Source organism: Pseudopipra pipra, chromosome 16 (assembly GCF_036250125.1).
Source record: "Pseudopipra pipra isolate bDixPip1 chromosome 16, bDixPip1.hap1, whole genome shotgun sequence".
Classification (NCBI taxonomy): Eukaryota; Metazoa; Chordata; class Aves; order Passeriformes; family Pipridae; genus Pseudopipra; species Pseudopipra pipra.
Window position 1 is genome coordinate 1,271,985 of NC_087564.1, and position 18,876 is coordinate 1,290,860.

An 18,876-nucleotide genomic window follows, 5' to 3' on the forward strand; every position below is an offset into this window, starting at 1 on the left:
ACGTAAATACTGACCACATGCAGCCAGAGCCAACATCCTGCCACATCTGGTGGCTAACCCGGCACCCTGAAAACACAGGCTGCATGTTGGAGAACCATGGCCAGGGACTGCTGCAGGATCTGGCTGGAGCAGACAGAGCTCCACAGAAAGGAGAACAAAGCAGGCAACAGCAACTCCCACTCGGAGGTTTTCCCTTTAATGGTTTGGTTTTTGTTTTGTACATTCGTAAAACTGTGAACAATAAATACTGTGTGATCGACCCCCAGCTCCCACCGGTCCCCAGCTTTCTGGGGAGGCGAGGGAGATGGTGGGTGACGTGGTGAGGGCTGTGGGCACCAGCTCTGGTTGTGGGAGAGTGCCCAGTTCACAGCATTGGCACCACAGAGCAGGGCAGCATCCCAGCTCAGGGCAGCAGGATGGAGTCAGGGGCTGGGGAGGGAGAGGTGGCAGTGTGCAGGCAGCATCTCAGCTAACACAGGGTGAAAGGAAGCACTGCCTGGAGGTCTGGGCAGGGATCTCCTGCTGAAGGTCAGGGCTGCTGGTCCCAGAGCTCAGCTACCCCCCTGGTGCCCTGGACCTCCGAGGTGCCCGGGTTCAGACGGGGATCTGCTGAAACAACGGGGCTGGGAGGAGATGGGGCTCCCAGGTGGGCAGAGGGACCCACATGTCTTGTTGTTCCTCAGGGGAGGTAAAGGCTGGGAGGGCAGGGAAGGATGTCACAGGAAAATGGGACTCCATCTTCCTGGCTGTGCTCTGGGTGAGGGTCCAGGGATGAAGGGTGCACAGAGAAGGTGGGGGGGGGGATTAGGGAGCCCTGAGATATGGGAACAGGGAGGTGCTGGCATGGGGACAGTGGGTGCCAGGGCTGTCAGAGAGGGAGCTGGGGAGAGGGGGTGACAGAGGGGCACAGGGTGACAAAGGGGCACAGGGTGGCAGAAGAGGCTGAAGAGAGATTGGGAGGCTGGTGGGAGTGGGTGATGTGAGCAAGGTGCTTGGTGTGGAGGGAGCTTCTGTGCTGATGGTGCTCTGGCATTCAGAGATGACAGCACTATTCACACCCAGAAAGAAAGGCCCAACATCAGCTCCTCTGGTCTCTGGGATCAAGAGTCCTGCACCGAAGCTCTGGGGTCTGTTCTAGTGGAGTCTCATGACCTTCCCTTGGACCCTGAGGGGACAGGGCCATGCTGGGAAGCAGCAGGACATGGTCCATCAGGAAGACCTGGAGCTGGCTCAAGAGGGCCACAGTGCTGAGCTGATCATTTTTCCTTCCTTTCAGAGAGAAGAGACCAACAACCCCACAGGCCCCTGTGCCTTAGGAAAAGTCTTACAGTGAGAAATAAGCTCCTTTGATGAGGTGGAAGCTTTGTCCAGAGAGCAAAGCAGTGAGAAGAGCCAACTCTTCCTGTTGTCTGGGTCCATCAAAGTACTTGTGAATCCCAGGTCCCATGTGCAGGGTTGCCTTCTTAAGCCACTGCAGTGAGAATATCCACTTTGTGTCCAGAGTGTCTACAGCTCCTTGGATGCACTGTGCAGGTCCCTTATTTGTGGCTTTACCTCTGTCCCCTTCGTCCTGCCCTCCTGCCCCCCCATCCCAGTGTTTCTCATTCCAAAAAACAAGCCACCAGGTCAAGGTGGTGAAAGCTCTGGGTGCTACCAAGACACCCCACCATGTCCTGAACAGGGAGTGTGGATGGGAAAGAAAGGGTGCCTGGCTTTTCCAGGAGGAGAGCACTGGAGGGAGGGACTCCAAGAATTCCTGGCCCCCAAGCATGGTGACATCCTGAGACAGAGCCAGAGCCAGATGCTGCTCAGCAGGGTGGCAGGGGACAGGGTGGTGTGACTGCCCTGTGGTGGGTCCCAGCCTGCCCAACAGAGGCAAGAACATGGGGAAAAGGTGGCCTTTTGGGAAGGTTGATGCTGATCCCACAAGCATCAGGCACCTGACTGTGTGGGTGGGTCCCCAGCGGTCTGGCTCAGGGGTGGCTGCTCAGCCTTGTTCCAGCTTGAGACAGGGTAAGCTTGTCCCTTCAGTTATTTTTGGGGTCTTTGTCCCTTGAGCTGTGTGGTTCATGGCAGCATCATCTCACCCATTTTGCTGTCCCATGTGCCATCATTTGGGGGATTAGGACTAGTGGGCAGGAGCACCTGGGAGCTGAACTCTGCAGAATCAGGGCCACGCATCATGTCTGCTTGGGCAGAAGCCAAGGGGCAGAGGGAGGGAAGGTTCTTTGTGTGTAAAGGCGAAAGGGGGAACCAGACCCTGAATGGTCAGTGGACAGGAGCAAGTCCCCACTGCCCAGCATTCCCCACACATGGCAAACACCCCTGGAGGAGAGCTCAGGACCCAGGTGTGGAGCTGGCAAAGTGGCTGCCATGTCACCTTGTCACTGTGACTGGGAGGATGTTCTTGTCTCCAGAGTGTGGAAAGCACTTGGCCTCTGGCTCAGTCCAGCTGTGCATTCAACTTCCTGCTGTGACCCTCCAGCCTCCGTGGGGTGAAGCCACTGTGTCTTTGCTCTGCACAAGGTGACAGCCACGGTCTCTTTGAGCACAGCCTGGACCAAGGCTTGGCCCTCTGTAGCCCCTCCCCTGTCCACAGATTATGGGAGCTGGGTTGAAAATGTCCCTGAGTGTGCCTGATGAGAGGGCTGGGTGAGCCTTTTGCTGAGAGTCTGGTGCTTTTAGCAGTTGTCCGTTGTTGCTGCTAATGATTTCCCTTTGGAAGGGAGCTCTAGGAGCAGGGTGCTGAGGCTGAGGAGCATGGAGAGCCCAGCAGCACTGTCTGTGACACTGAGGGAGGACAGGGACTGGATTTTTACGTCTTGTGGAGTCATCCATGGGAGCTGGCTGGACCCCCAGAACGTGGCTCCAGCCAGGCAGTGGCTGAGCTTTCATCCATGGGGAAGCGGAGGAGTGGAGAGGTGGGACGCTGGCAAGGTGAAGCATGAGGTGGTCAGTGAGATCCAGGAGCTTTCAAGCGAGCTGGATTTAGGGGTCTGCATGCAGAGGGCTGTGGACACACACGGCGTCGGTGTCGCCGGGAAGGCCACGGGACAGGGAGCGCTGCATGGCCCGGCAGCCCAGGGGCCCGTCCTCAGCAGGGACCGGGAGCTGAGGGCCCTGGGTGGTGCCGGACCTGCCGTCGGAGCAGAGCAGGACGCTGGAGTCGGCCTCACACTTGGTGGTGCGGCTGTAGTAGGGCTCCATGACGTGCCGCAGCTCCAGGGGCACTGAGAGCGGCAGCACCTCGGCCTTGATCACAGCACCCAGGGGGCCCTCGGACGAGGCCGCCCGGAGGCTCTCGGAGCGGCTCATCTTGATCAGCAGGTCGATGGTTTTGTTCTCGGCCTCGAGGAGGCAGCTGGGCAGCCCCTCCCCATCTCCGGCCTCCCCCGTGGCCGGACATTTGCTGAGGGGCCCTTGGTCTTTGCCGTGGAGCTTCTCACTTCCCAGGCTCGTGTTGCAGGGCTCCTTCTTGGCCTGCTGGACCTTCTCCAGACCTTCCGAGGATCTCTTCACCGACAGGTCCAGCGGCCCCTCGTGGGGTTTGGTGGCTTTCTCCAGTGCCTGGTGGATGTGGTAGAGCTCCCTTCGTATTTTGACCAGCTGGTCCCTCAGCTCTTTTTGCCCAGGGGTGTCCTCCTTTGCCAGATCAGACAGTTTCTTCTCCACCTCCTGGTACTCCTCCAAGGTTTTGGACAGGTCCCCGATGAGCACGGTTGTTGCCTCAGAGTCTGTCATGGTGGCAGATGTCTCCTGGGGTCTGCTCTGCTTGCAGAGACCGTGGTCCAGGGCAGCACCCACAGAGGGAAAGACTTCAGTGTCATTGCCCCTCTCTGGTTCCTCAGGCTGCCCTGCGAGGACCTCTGTGTGCCAGTGGTCGAGGACCTTGGGGATGTGGCCAGCGTTGGCCCTTGAACCGCTGCAGAGAAGAAGCAGATACAGTCAGTAGGGAAAATGACAGGAAAACCCTCGGGCACAGGTCCAGATACAGCCGGGGTTCCTCCACTGGCTGCTGCCAGTGTGGGACCCTTCCAGGAAGGATTTTGGTCAAAGCGTGAAGAGCCCTGGCTGGACCTGCTCCTGGCATCGTTCTCCTAGGAGGAGGATGGGCCCTGGCACACACTGTTTCATGACACCCATCAACCAAGGGAGGGACCAGCCTGGGGAAATGGTGCTGATCCCACCTCATCTGGCCAAACCTGGGTTCTCCCTCTTCTTGGAGCACTGGAGAATGTTGATGGAAATGACCATCCTACAGTTCTGAATGAAGGCTCAGTTGGAGGGGATCTCTCCATCCCACTTGAGAGCAGGGAAAGGGCAGGTGGAGACAGAAAACCACAGAGAGCTTCTCCAGAGAAAGTTTCTCCAGGTGTCAAAGGGGTGGGTTTACTGTGACATTTTTCTTGGAGTCACAGCTGGACTTGCACAACCAAGGGAGGAACCGAAAATCTGTTTAAAGGAGCTGTGCACATTTCTAGCCCCAGGTAAAAGGAAATGTTTGGGAACGTGACCCTCCTTCTGGGCTTTGAAACCAGAAGGCGAATCAAAGGAATGCAAATGGGTGTGTTTAAAAATAGGCAATGATTGTTCCAGCAAACGTGGGATATCTGGGGACACAAGAGGAGCTTTCCTGGAGCCTGAGGAGCACAGGTCTACACCACACAGACATGCACGACCTCTGGCTCTATATAGAATAGGGGAAAGCAAGTGACAGCATGTGTGACATAGCCCAGGTGCTTGGACACACCTGGAGGGCAGAGTCCTGCTCTGAGTGGGCACTGGTGTGGACCACCAGCCTGGGGGATGCTCAGCCCTCTGGAGCTCATCTCATTAGAGATGATCAGATTAGTAGGGGGATCAGTAATACAACAGGGTACAAAGGTGATGTTTAAGGTCAACCAGATGTCAGGAAGGAGCTGAGATCACTTACCTGCCCTGGTAGCTGAGTTTTTCAGGCATCATCCTCTCAGGTCCTATCAAATCCAGCCCGTTGGCTGGGAACTTCCTCTTCAGTGGGTTTCCTGGAGGGCTGCTGGTCTCCAGACAGGTCACCACTCCCAGCTCTGTCTTCCGGACGCCGCCGTGGGTGAAAGCACCATCCTTCACCCCCACCACGGTTTGGTAGATGTCAGTGGCTGGCTTTTTGCGCAGGTTGGTGAGGCCCAAAGCTGGGCTGCCCTCCTTCTCCTGGGACAGCCATTTCTCTTCTTCTTCCTGCTCCAGCATAGCAGGGTGGCTGAGCTCAGAGCCTGGCTCCTCCCGGACACCTTTGGACCAAGGAAAACCTGTCTTCAGGATGGGTACCTTCAGCAGCCCGGGTTTGGTTGGCTCATTGGGAGGTTTGGCCTGGGGTGGTGTGGGCATGACTGAGCCCACCAGCTGCTGGGTGTCTGGCTTGCTGGAGGACATCTTGCTGTCAGTGGAGCCGAAGGTGTGCTCGAAGAGCAAGGGGTAGTAGAAGCTGGGAAGGAAGGCTGAGCGCTCGGGGGTCTGCAGAGGTTGGAAGTGGGAGGCATGTGGGTGCATCAGCTGGGCCGTGGAAGCCAGGAAGGGCAGCTGAGCCAAGTGTGGGTGTGTTGTCGTGCTGTTGGCCATGGTGGGGCTCAGGTATGAGAAGAGACTGGGGTTTAATGGGTAGTTGATACCCAGCAGTGAGAGGTTTAGGCCCTGAGGTTCGTGGTAGTCACTGTAGGCTGGAGGTGGATAGCACGGGATGATGTTGCTGTCAGTACAAGGTGGGGAGACCTCAGGTGTATTCCTCCTTTGCCCGTTTGCCACCAGCTTCCACTGCTCCATGAGGATCCCACCGCTGGCCAGGCATTTCTTTGGCACTTTGCAATGCTTTGGCTTAGCATCTAGGTCAGGGGAGGCCATTTCCCTGCTCTTCATGACATGGTTCTTGAGGGAGAAGACATCCGTGATGATGAAGTCGGGCTCCACCTCCTTGCAAGGCTTGTTGTCCCTCTTGTTCTTGAAGCCGAAGACCAAAGCATTCACTTCTGGTTCAGCTGGGTCACCTTGGCAACCTGCCTCTTCGCTTTTCTCTTTCTTCTCCCCCGCATCCATCTCCCGCAGCAGGCCTGCGACGTCCTCCTCCTCCTCCTGGAACTGGCCACCCTCTTCACCAGCTCCTTCAGCAGGCAGGATCTCCACTCCTGACTTGTCCTCATGGCCATCCCTGCCTGGAGTCTGCTTGGTCCGGCCCGACCCCACCGAGGTGGCCGAGGAGTCACAGGTGTCCTGCTCATCCCTCCGCCCGCGCAGCCGGGAGGGCTCCGTGTGCAGGAGCCGCAGCTCTGGGTGCAGCAGGTTCCCCTTCTTGTAGGGCCAGTCGGACTCGATGAGGAGGGACAGGGAGTTCTTGCACAGGCTGTACTTCATGTGGTTGTAGAGGTGGGACTTCTCCATGCAGGTGAAGGGGCACTGGAAGCATTTGTAGTTGTAGGGTTTGCCCCATGGCCTTGGGATGTAGTGAGGCTTCTTCGGCTTCCTCTCCTTGTGCTTGTAGACTGAAGTCAGCTTGCAGCTCACGTCGTCCTTGGACATGGCGGTGGGTGCCTGGAGATGGCTCCTTGTGGGAACAGAGGGGCAGGGTGTGTGAATCTTCCCACACCTCTCTGGGAAGTGCTGTGTGCCCTGGAAAAAGGACAGCATGGAGGTGGTGAGCTGTGCCTGCAGCTCCCCAGGGTGATGGCTCTGCTCCGTGGGCACCTCCTGGACCCAGAGACTGGAGCTACTGGGACGTCAATCTGGAGCTCCCATATTTAGGATTGAAACCCAGGCCAGTGATGGAATTTTTACCCAAATCCTACAGGTGTTCCTGTACATGCTGATTCCATTACTGACCCTCTTCTCTCAAGCCACCCCAGAGGAAAAGGAAAACAAACACTATTAAAGGCATTGAAGCTAAACCACCTTGAGCTGACATTGAGGCACGCAGCTGCAGCCTCCCTGGGGCAGCCCCAGCCCAGCCCAGGGACCATTTCCCTGCTGAAGGCAGGGAATGAAAGAGAAGAGAATGGAAACCTAAACACTGTGTTGGGCACAGACCTGTGTGGCTTTGGCTTTGCCCTCTCCTGGGCTACTGCAATGTCAGAGCTGATGGAGAAGTTCCAAAGCTGTGGCACCAAAGCTGGTGCAGAACTGGGCTAAATGCAGAGACTTGTGAGCCTGCACATGGACGTGTGATCCGGGCACAAAGAGAGCAGTTGGATGGACAGACTAGGTGGGAGATACTGTGGGCTGACTGCCTGGAACTGGGTGTCAGGGCTGGAAAAGCAGACCTGCCTCCCTGGCTGCGTGGGACTGATACTGTCCTGTGCCACAACAGGGGTAATCCAGCCCGACCAACCAATCCAGGCTAAACCACACCTCCCCACTTCCAGGTGTCTTCCCCAAGATCAAGATGTTCAGGCAACATCCCCAGCAGGCCCCTGACACCGTGCTGTCCGCTCTGTGTTCCCACCACAACCTCCCTGGGGACAGCAGGGTCACACCTGTCCCACAGCCCGTCCCTCCAAGGTCACTCCACCAGCTCTGGGAGTGGGCCAAGGGGCACAGCCTTCTGACTCCTCATCCCCCAGAGGAGCCAGACCAGCACAGGCTCCACGGCCACGAAATTGGGCTCCTCCACAGATGGCAAAGCAGTTACGGGGCACCCGACTCTGATGCACGTGTCTGTGTCACCCCTCCAGACACAGATTTGCCCTGGAGGGACTTGCCAGCTTCTCAGAAAAAAAATAATACATTTCTCCTGGTGGGGACAGAGTTTGAGGGCTCATTCTGTGTATCTAGGGCTCATTTCTCAAGAGCCAAATCCTTCCCCCACACAGCAGGTCCCTGGGCAGAGCTCTGCCCCAGGAGATGCTGCAGTCAGGCTGGTGTGGGGACGCAGAACCCAGGAAGGAGGAGGCCAGGAGCAGCTCCAGATTGCCACCAATGTGGCAGCTGGAGCCATTCAGGGAAATAATCTGCTCCCTGGCTTTCGGGAAGAAGGAGACAGGATTTGGAGGATGGGAAGGCAAAGAGCCTGTGTGTCTGCAGCTTTAGGCAGCTGGGACAAGGAGTTATCTGACGGTCCCTGAAACAGGAATACTGGTGATCCTGGGGATAGTCCCACCAGCCTCATGCCCAGGAGATGGCTGTGCCAGGCTGAAGGTGCTTCATGGTCTGTTATCCAGTCTCCTCACTACAGGCACCAAAGGGCATCACCTTCCCCCAGGAGCATGGTGAGAGTGCTTGCATGATGGAAGAAAGTCCTACATAGGACCCTTTCAAATTTCTTTTTGAGGGTCATCATAAACAGCAGGAAATACTTCCCACCTACAATGGGGACAGGGAATGAGCCGTGCTATGGCTTTCCCCAGACCAGGCTGAGCTGCAGGCAGGGCTTGGGGACAGCCCTCTGCACACTCACGTGTGGGCTGAGCTGGAAGCCGACCCTGCTGTTGAGATCTGGTCATGCAGAAAACAGGCAAAAACGTCCCCTTGTAACAAACCTGCAGCAGCCAAGGCTGATTTCTCCCATCGCAGTGGGATGTGCAGGCAGAGCTTGGGGCCTCCTGCCTGCAGGTTGAGGGCAGCGAGGGACAGCCTACAGGGACATACTTGTCCTTCAGCCCTCAGACACGGTGTGTGTGCATCACGCCCGTGAGCCAGGAGAGCTCAGCACACGCTCGAGGGAGCAGAAGGGATGCAGCAGCAGCTGGGTGGCATGAGGTCCCTCCCAGCATCGCTCCCTGGCTCCAGCCACCGAGCCTGGGGTGCCCCGAGCATCCTGGACCTCGTTGTCCCTGGTTCCCTGCCCCATGTCACCCTGCTGGATGGCAAGGAACCAAGTGCAGGGAGCCGGCGCCTCGGCCCTGCTGCGATTCACGTCCCCTGTTTGCAGGTCAGTTGAACAAACATTTGCTGTTTATATGCCAGAGGCAGATTAAATCTTTGCTGGAAGACTGGCACTGGTTGTTCCATTCCTGCACACCTGATCCTCCTCCTCCAAGGCTGCTGCAAAAGCCGTTGGTTTCCCTCCTGTGCCCGGTGGTGCGGGGCACGGCAGGGAGATGTCCCGTGTAGGGACAGGCAGCTTGGCTGCTTCCACCTCCTTAACGATGCAGAGAGGAACAGCAAGGGAGGAGAAGGGGAAAGAGCAAAGAAAAAGAATGAGAGAGTGAGAAGGTGCCCTGCGTGTGATCTGGGCAGGCCCCGGAGGAGCAGAGGCATCCCCAGACCCGGATCAGGCCCTGCGGAGCTGGGGGACAGGCGTTGTGGCTCCTGGTTGCTGAGCAGTTCCCGCACCAGCAGATCTTCGTGGTCTGCTGAGTCTCTCTCTGCCACAACACATTATTTCCAGTGTGCTGCCAGGCGCGGCGGGGGGGCCGTGCCCGGGGGCAGCGCGGCAGGGACCGCGCACCTGTGCCTGGGAATTGCGGCATCCCTGCTCCCCGCCCCGGGACCGCCCAGGGCAGGGCAGCGCCGGGCGGAGGGAGCCGAGTGGCAAGGGGAGAAGAAAGAGAGGGAGACAAAGGGAAAGAAGAAGGGAGAGATGCCTAGGAAAGAGAACTGGAGTCCCTGGTGCTCCAGTGCTTAAATATCCCAGCCTGGTCTCCAGTCACAGGGATGCAGGGAAGGGCATACAAACCATTGGGATAGATGAACTATATCACCTCAGCCGGCCATCATGTCCCTACTAACAGTCAAAGTAGGTTCCTGAGATGTAGGAGAAGTATCTATAGTACCACTCCAATTCTCCTAATCCCTCGGCCATCCCAGTAGACCGGGTGCCACTGGATGCAGCACATGGCAGTGGCCCTCCCCAGTCTGAATCTCCAGGAGCTTCTCTTGAAGCTGTGGAAATGTTCAGCCTCCAAAGCATCCTGCAGCAGGGAGTTCTTGGCACACTGCCCAGAGCTTCATTCTCCAGCTTTCTGAGCCTGTTGTCCCCACAAGTGTCATTTAATGGCCCCCAATTTTTTGACTGGTGGAAGCAGCAACCACGGTCCCTGTCCACCCTCCAGCCACATGGTTCATCATCACACCTCTGCTTCACCACCTCCTTTCCAGGATGAAGCTGTACGTGGGGCCGAACCCTTCCAGACCTCATCCCTTCCCTGAGCCTCCTCCTAGTCTGTGGCAGCCACATGCAGGAAGGGGCTCAATCCAATGGGTCCTGTACCAACACAAACAGTTCCTGCCATCCTCTCCATCTGTAGGTGGGCATGTCCTGATCTGCTTTTACAGACACCCAAGAGCTGTTCTGGCTGGAACAGAGACCCCATCTCTCAAATTGGTGTCCTCCTTTTGCCACTGACCTGTGAGGCTGACTCGGGAGGCTGCCAGGGAGCTACAATGCTCCCAAGGAAATTGGTTGCCCTCAGCCTTTCCCAGATGGCTGTAGGACATGGCATGGAGGAAGGGGCTCAAGAAAGGCACTGAAGTTCTTCTCCACTCAGTGTTGTGATGAACCACCTGCCTCCACCTCGTCCTGCAGCTGAGGGCTCCTGTGGTCTCTCATGAGCTGGTCCTACCCTGGGTGGGAATTCATTGGTGGTGCCCTGCACTCCCAGCACCAAACAAAAGGACAACTTTTCCCTGCTCCTACATCCATCAGCTGCTTCTTTCTGGGCTGTCCCGGTCCCTCATGCTCCAGAGGCTCAGCCTCGCTCCAGTCTGTGATCCCAGCACTGTTTGTCTGCAGCAATTGGCATCCCAGGGACGTGCTGCCCTGGTGACCCTGCCAGGACAGGACAGTGGGGAGCAGAAGGATGGCACTTTAATGGGATCTCACACCAACCCTACAAACCATACCATTGCTGCCATTACCCGGATTCTGGCGCCTCCCGCGGGGTTTGATCCCGTTTTTCCAGTGCTGTGGCTGCAGCAACCAGGCAGAGCAGGGCAGAGCGGGGCGGGAGGCAACAGGGAGCTGCTGATCAATGCAAACCACTTTCCCTCCAGTACCCGCTGTTGCCGCAGGGGCTGCTCGGCTATTAGCGGCTATCGGGTCCCTTTTTATTTCCACAGCCTGGGGTTGTGTGATTTGAGCTTTTAAGCGTTTATCGGAGGCTGGGATGGAGGCAATTGGCCATGGCAAAGCAGGAGACACTCGGCAAGAGGGAAGCCTGGCTGGTGGGGTTGAGACCTCTGCACCTCCCCAGCCTCTGTGGCAGTGACTGTGGCAGGCCATCCTGCCGTGTCTCTCTGGGGTCCCTACTTCAGCAACTTTGAAACTATTCCCACCTCGAGGTGTACCTTCCTCTGGCTTGATGCAACAATTGTTGCATCAAAATCTCTCCTCTTCCCAAATCCACAAAATAGCTTCAGAAAGGCCTGGGGTTTCCCATCTGCTCCAATCTTTCTATGTCTGCCCACCCACCACGTCCTCGCATGCGAGGCCAGAGGCTCTGACCCACACCCCCAAGCTCAGTGCGGCTCTGCTGCTCGGAGGGTTCCTCATCACCTGTTCTGTGTCTTCATGTGTGGGGTCACCAAAGCATATGCTTCACATCCCAGGGTCAAGCTGAAGTCAGAGTCATGGTCTACAAATCTGAAAATATTTGGGTTCCCAACCTTTGGGTTTCCAGCCTATGGGTTGATCTGGAGTTTCTGGTTGGGAAAGCTCAGTTCTTGGGGGGCTTTTGGTCAGGGCCACCTGCAGAGCTAAAGCCCACCCCAGACATGAGGTAGCTCCATCTGTGTGAGCATTGCTGCCTTTGGAAGTGCAGGCTGTCTGGCGCCTCCTGCTGAGCCTTGGGGTGTCCTTGAGTCAGACGATGAACTTACTCCCTGCCATGTGCCAGAGCCACAGCACCTTCACATGTACAAGTCTTCTCTAATATTGAATAAAAATCTTCTCCCTTTTGTGCACTTGTTCAGGAAGTGTTATTATGTCTCTGACCTGTCCCAAGATGCTCCTCCTCTAGCCTCTATCCCCAAAAAGCATCTATCTGTCCCTAAAACTCACTGAGCCTGAAGGCTCCCTGGGGCAACGCCGGCACCGCGTGAAAAGCGTTCAACCAAGTGGCAATGGGCTGGAGTCACCACCCCGCCTGTGACACTCACAACACAACTCACAGGCTCCCTGAGAGATGAGATCAGGCCGTCACAGCCTCCAGGCTACTCTCCAGAGACACGAGGGTCCTCCACCACAAGCGGCCTTCCTCCCACAGCCTTTCCTGCCGCAAGCCCTTCGGGGAAGAGGCAGGTCCTGGCTCACCAGGATGTGAGACTGTCTCTCCACATTATATCAACCACCCCCACAAGCTTGTGCCCAGACCCCACAATGGGAGCTTCCTACATCTTCCTCCACCTCCACTCTACCTGGTAATGGAGCCCCAGGAGACCACAGGCTCCCAGCCATGGTGTCAGTGACTCGATGGCAAACTGACCTCCAAATCTGTGAAGACAACATCAATCTCCAAATGAAAATGGGCAGCTGGAGAGAGGAGAAAGTGGTTGTGCGAAACTCAGGAGGGTCAACAGTATGGCTGACACCCAGAGGTATGAAGAGGAGGTGGTGTCCAGGCTGGCATGGTTACCAGGGGAAAGGATGGACAACTGGAGAGAACTGGGGGGGCTTAAGAGGTCTATGAAGGTGGAATAGGAATGTATGGTCCAACTATCCTTTGTGCTAAAGTCTGGGTCATCCTTGTGATGTGCAGGGCTACTGAAGGTTCAAAGCATTGCCTTTCCTGTCTCCAGAAAAAGTTTCCATAAATTCTTCCAGTTTCTATGACATCTGAAGTTCTTTTCCCCACTTAGTGGTTTCTCCTCTTCCTGGTGTGACAGCCCAGGATGGATCCCACTGCCTGTGACTACCTGTCCTGGTAGTCACATCTGTGAGTGTCCTCAGTGTGGACACAGACATTAGATCATCTCTCTGCCCCATTGGGAGCACAGATCTCCAGGCTGGGTATGGCCACCTCCTCTGCCACCTCCTCTGCAAAACAATGAGCTGTGTCACACAACAAGGTGCTTTTTGTCACCCCCTGCCCCATTAGCTCCATGATCTTCCCAAACCTCTGCAGCACCAGTACTTAGAAATCCTCTCCTCATTTTTGTTTCCATTTGTCCTTGAACAGTTCACACTCAAACCCTCTTGGGATGGGAATGATAAGAAAGGGAGGAGATCTCTGCTTTGCTTTTGCTGGCCTAGCAGAGCCCAGATCTTTTCACGTCTCCTAAGACACACCAAAGGTCACCAAAAGTTCCCATCTTGATACAACCCTCCTCACATCCTGAGCTCTCTCCCACGATGTACCTGTCATGCTTGTACTTGCTACCCAGGTGTCCTTCACCACCAAATCAGTCTCCGTCTTGCAATCAAAAAATGCACCTTCTTTCAGTTCAAATCCACGTGGTTTTCTCTGGGGACAGGAGCAAAGAGTCTTCCCTCCCTGCCTGCCCACCTCCTGCCTTGCAGCCCAGCCCCCTCCTGCTCCTGTACATGTCCATGGCTGTGTCCTCAGTTATCCCTTGCTACAGGAGAGGAGCTGCACACAAGGACATCACAAACATTGCCCTCACCCTTCCCTGTCTCCATGTTCACATTCAATGCTTCCTACTATCTTCAGGCCCTTTCCCTTCTGTCCAGTTCTTGGCAATGTTCTGTCTCTGCTCATGTCATGGATGTGGCTCCTCTCCTGCATAGCTGTGTTTTAGCCTGTTGGCCCAGGACATGCCCTGCTGCAGGGGGTTACCCATCCCAGGTGCAGGACTTTGCCATTTCCTTCACTGAGCTCTGGCAGGTCCCTGTCAGCCCCTTTCTCCAGTTGGAAGCTTCACCTTCCCTGGCTCAGCACAGCCCATTGAGCCTTGGCAGTCCAGCCAGATTTTGACCCACCTCGTCTTCACATTTCCAGTTTGGCCATGAGGATACTGCAGGAGGCCTTGTCCAGGGCCCTGCTGAGGTCACTTACACAGCATCCCTCTGTCCCCCCCTGCCCAGGCAGTGAGTCATCTCTGTACAGCAGTCAGGCTACTCTGACACCAGTAAATTCACCCTGACACCTTCTCACCCTTGCTGAAGATGGAAAGGACTTTGAGGAGGACTCACAGCTGTCCCAGAGACATGTCTGGCCCACTCCAAGTGCTCCCTAATGTGTCTGAGCAACATGTGCCATGGTACACCTCAAGCCAGGAGCTGTTATGTCCCTGCAGGAACCTCTGCACATCTCAGCAGAGCCTGGGCTGGAGCCAGCAGTGCCCAGGGATTGCTTGATTGTCCCACAGCTGGCCCTCTTGGGACTTTCTGAGCTTGTCAGTGTCTCCAAGGGCTTCCCAAGCAAAGCATCACTGGTTGCAGCCACCCAACCCTCATTTGGCATTGCCCCATTCAGCCAAAGACCCTTCCTTGGTGCATCCTTTGGACATGGGCCCATTTGCAGACACACTTATTTCTTCCCTGTGTCCTTTTGGATCCTCCTGCCAGGCCAGATGGGCAGGGGAGGCAGGAAAGGGGATCACAGGTCACAGGGAACAGACCTTGGTGCACACACAGTATATCCCTTCTTTTTCTTGGTCAGGATCCTGGCTCTCAAGGCAATCCCCATAGACCCCCCCCCCTCTCCTGTTAGAGGAGAGGTATCTTCTTAGCCAAAACATGGCTAAGGTGGAGCTGTGATTTCAACCACTCCCAGAGAAAAAGGGGGGCTGTGGCAATGCTGTGCCCCCACCCAGGAGGACATGAGCGTATCCCTGCTCCTGCCTGTCAGCTCTCAGCTCTGAATTCAGCCAGCAATTTTAGGATGGAGCCACAAGGGAGACATTTAAATCATGACAAGGTCTAACCAGCCACCAAAGAACTGCCTGCAAAGGACTAAGTATATTTAAAGTAAAAGCTACTAAAAAAAAAACGGAGAGGCTTGATGTGCCAATTTGGCACAAGTTTGGTGACCACATCCATGAAATCCAGCCCATTGTAAAACCTATTTCAAAATGGTTCCAGTTAGGAATGTTCCCTGCTTCTCCCTCCCCATCCTTAGGTGACCACAAGCAACTCGACACACTAAAAAACTAAAGGGGAAATGGTTCAACACTGGCTGGGAGAGCTTGGGAACATCAGGGAAATTGCAGAGCAGAAGAGCTGGTTGGGAAGGACTCCAGGGAAGGTGGAGGAGCAGAGCCAGGCAGAGGCCCTCTCGCAGGGATGGGATACTCTGGCTTGGGGCCAGCAGGCAGGGACATCCACAAACCCTTCAGGAGAGAAACTTGTTTTGTTCCTAGGGGATGCCACAATCCCAGCAGAGAGGAGGGAATCAGGAGGGGCACAGCCCTGGGAAGAGGCTGCTCTGTGGGGACCCTGAGCACACCAGCCAGCACATCGCGTCTCTTTGCAGCCGCTTTGCAGGCAGATTTCTCTCCAAAACACATATTTAGTCTCCAAATGCATATTTATTCTTGGGCAGGAGCGTTTGTGATGCTGTGGGCAGCAGGCACCTCTCTGCCTGCCCCTCAGGAATGGTGTTCAGTTGGGTTTTTGGTGCGGTAGCCTCTTCCCTATGCTTCCAGCTCCTTCGCTCCCTCAGGAGGAGCAACGCCTGGGCTGCAGCACGGAACGGGAGCCGAGGGATGTCGCTGACTCCGGAGGCGGAGACGCCGAGCGGGCAGGTAGCACTTGGCCACCAAATCGCCCAGCAAGGTCTGCGCTGGCCAAGGGATGACCAGGAGGAGTAACAACGGCCCGAGGCAAAGCCACTGGGACGAGGCAGGGATGTTATTAGCTGGAGCATGAAGCGGGAATGCAGCTCGTTAACCTGTGCTGTGCCGCAGGACCGTGTGGAGCGGCCGCGTCCCTGCAATTCCCGGGTGTCGGCAGCGCCGGAGGAGCCGGGAGGAGATGCTGTGACAGTCCCCGAGATGCCTGTGCAGGAAGGGGGGTATTTCTGCATCCCCCCTTCAAACGCAGGGCCCCCTCCCACTGCCTCTAGGATGGGTAGGACTCTGAAATTCCTTGGAGGCTCCAGGAAAGGGTGAGAAGACCAATGCGGGATGACACATTCACAACCTCCCATCGCGAATTTTCACAGAGGGGAACCCAAATCCTCCCCTTGGAGGAGGGGTGAGAGCAGGGCAGCTCCATGAAACCATGCAGGCAACACCCAGAGGGTGCCCAAAACCTGTCCCCATCCCAGTCCCAGGGTTTGTCACCACCTGGATACACAGCTGGGCCTTACTGACCTGATTTCCTTGCCTCTTTTTGTAAGAAGCCTCTGACTGCTGTGAACTGTTCCTTGTTATGTGACCTTTTGATTTAATTACCAAAATTCCTACAAACAGGCATCCTTTGGCATGAGGAAGTATATTCCTAATTGACACCATTAGGCATTTCAATAACTCACCTCCTCTGAAAATTCAATGGCTCAGTTTAGTTTTCATTTCCATTAAGAAGGATTTAGAGGAAGAAAAAATTATGGATAATACTGTGCTACTGTTAAATTTCAACCTTCACCTGGTTTATATTTCTTTTTTACCATTACAAACACTCATCATATCTCCAAACCTGCAGAAAACCATTGATCTTGATTATTACACAAACAAGAAGAGGTAAATATGTTTAAATTAACCTGCCCTCTGTGTCCTCTCAGGCTGGTTCCCTTTTCCCGATGTATCATTTCATTTTTCAGTGGGAAGAACAGTCAGACCTCTGCCACCCATCACACGGCCGTGGGGAAAGCATCCAAAATCCTCCACAAACTTTCTATTGTCAGGGACTCACGAAGGCAGTCGGACATGTCATTAGGAGAGCAACCCAAGCAGAAAGGCCCCATATGACCTCCCCGGTGCCGAGTGCCTTTAATAAGCAGGAGTTACACGGCTTGCAAAGAAACAGGAGAGCAGGATCAAAGAGCATCCCTTGGGAACAGCCACCTCCCTGCACCCAGTGGGTTCGCACATCCCCTGTCCGGGGACCAGCTCCCGCTCCTGGCCGAGCTCGGTGTGGCACTGGGCTTCCCTGGCACTACCAGATGCCTGGGAATTTATCCGGGAGAGTGCAAAACTGACAGGAGAAGGCAGCTTGTAACAGGGGGAATGTTTTCCCCTTCAAGTCCTTGGTGGGTTTTGTTTCCTGCCCTGACCCGCAGTGGGACCCCTGTGCTGCCTCCAACACCTTCCGCCCTCCGCCCACCCCATCTCTCCCCAAAACAGATTGAAATGTCAGGACTTACAGCTCGGTCCCTTTTCCGTCCCGGCTGGGTCCCTGCTCAGGGCCGGGAGGCTGCGGGGAGGCTGTGGGAGAGGGGTGAGGGCTGTCCCCCCGCCCGGGACCCAGCGTCCCCAAAACCCGCCGAGGCAGGGGCCAGGTGATGTCCGAAGCCGCTCCTGAGCATTTACAGGGTTGTTTGCAGGAAACATCAAACTCGGCAACAGAAGCGCCAACCCAAGAGTCATCCCCCCCCCTCGCCGTCCCTCCCCACCCTCTTGCTTGGTCTCATTTGTACCGATTTGCCCCGCAGGCTTCGCGCTGATTTGCCATGTCCCTGGCAGGGCTTCGACCGGGGAGGGGGAGCGGGAGCCAGACGGGGAAAGGATCGGGGGGAGCAGCCATGGGGAGGGTGGTGAGGACCAACAGGAGCCTGGCTTGCCAAAAGCAGTTCAGACCTAGAAAAAGCTTTAATGTGCACAGACGGAGCAGGCTGGGAGCAAAACCAGCTGGGCTGGAAGCGAACGTGCTCGGCAAGAGGCTGGTTTGGGGCTGGGTGCGTGCGTGGCTCCGGGCCGGCTCTCTGCTCCAGCCCCCTGTCCCTAGGGGGGGAGGCAGAGGAAGGAGGGGAAGGCTAGACGTGAAAATTCTCCTTCCAACATCAGCTTTTCCTGTCGACGAGTGATGGGCAGGATGCCAGCCTGGTTTTCTCCGGCATTAATGATTTACCTGCTCCAGCCACCACCCTTGCCCTGACAGCTTCTGTGCCACATCTCCAGCTCAAGATCCCCCCTTGTGTCACAGGACGGGTCCCCTCGAGCTGGGACCGTCCCACCGTCATCCCCACTCTGTGCCCATCCTGGAGCTGATGCCATCTTCCTGATGCAGTGTCCACCCCGGAGCTCGTGCTCTGGAATCCCCGTGTGGGGCTGAGCACCATCGCGGCGAAGAGGGGCCTCCCCTTGTCCCCTTGCAGGTCCTTTTCTCCTAGAAGCGAGCCTCACACCACCCAGTTGGGGTACCTGGCACCCCACCCCACCCCGGGTGTTGGCTCTGGCTGGAAGGACCGGGGGGAGCTGTATCCTGAGAATCTCCTCTCCGGATGCTGGACCAGCCCAGACATCTGCATCGTACTAACCCTGCACGGCACTGTTTAATGCAATTCCTTAAAATGGGACCCTCCCAAAACCGCCTGATGTTCTGGCTCAGCTCATCTCTCCGGGGCCAAGTGAGGGGACCCCGTGTCCCTCCTCGTGTTGAGCCACCAGCTCCCTGTCACCCGTCCTTGGTTTATTATTTTACAGGGCTCTGGTGCCAGTGCTGAAGAGCCGGATCCAGCACCGGGCACGGCAGTGCGGGGACCCCCTTGGCTGTGCACCCCCTGCACGGGGGGGCCGTGGCTCTGCTGCTGTCCCCGAGCCGCGGCAGGGGCGCAGCGCTGCCCGGGCACTCCGCAGGCAGCCGGGCCCAATCTGCCGTGGCACAGGGCCACCTGTGCTGGCTGCCCACGCCATCTGCGAGGGGGGGCCGGGGGAGCCGCCTGCCAGCGCCCCCCGCCCGGGTCAGCGAGCAGGGGGACAACTGGGGAGGGGGGAGCACGGCTGCCTCGCTCCATCCGAGTGGATGCCACCGCATCCCGGAGGGAGGAAGAGGAGCGGATGGGGGCAGCCTCCACGCAGATTTCTCCTTGGGTCTGCCGCCATGGGGCTTGGGGGCATTTTTCTGAGCCCGATAGG

General features: G+C 56.5%; 1 protein-coding gene across 1 annotated transcript; it reads right to left on the reverse strand.

Annotated features, from left to right (window-relative positions):
* Positions 1–181: 181 nt before the first annotated feature.
* Positions 182–17,439, reverse strand: PRR35 (proline rich 35). The gene is made up of 3 exons (XM_064672467.1): positions 17,166–17,439; positions 4,934–6,639; positions 182–3,922 (listed from the first exon to the last, which is right to left on the reverse strand). Exons 2-3 carry the CDS (start codon positions 6,547–6,549, stop codon positions 2,989–2,991), a joined length of 2,550 nt encoding a protein of 849 aa, XP_064528537.1. The 5' UTR covers positions 6,550–6,639; positions 17,166–17,439; the 3' UTR covers positions 182–2,988.
* Between the last annotated feature and the right edge of the window lie 1,437 nt (positions 17,440–18,876).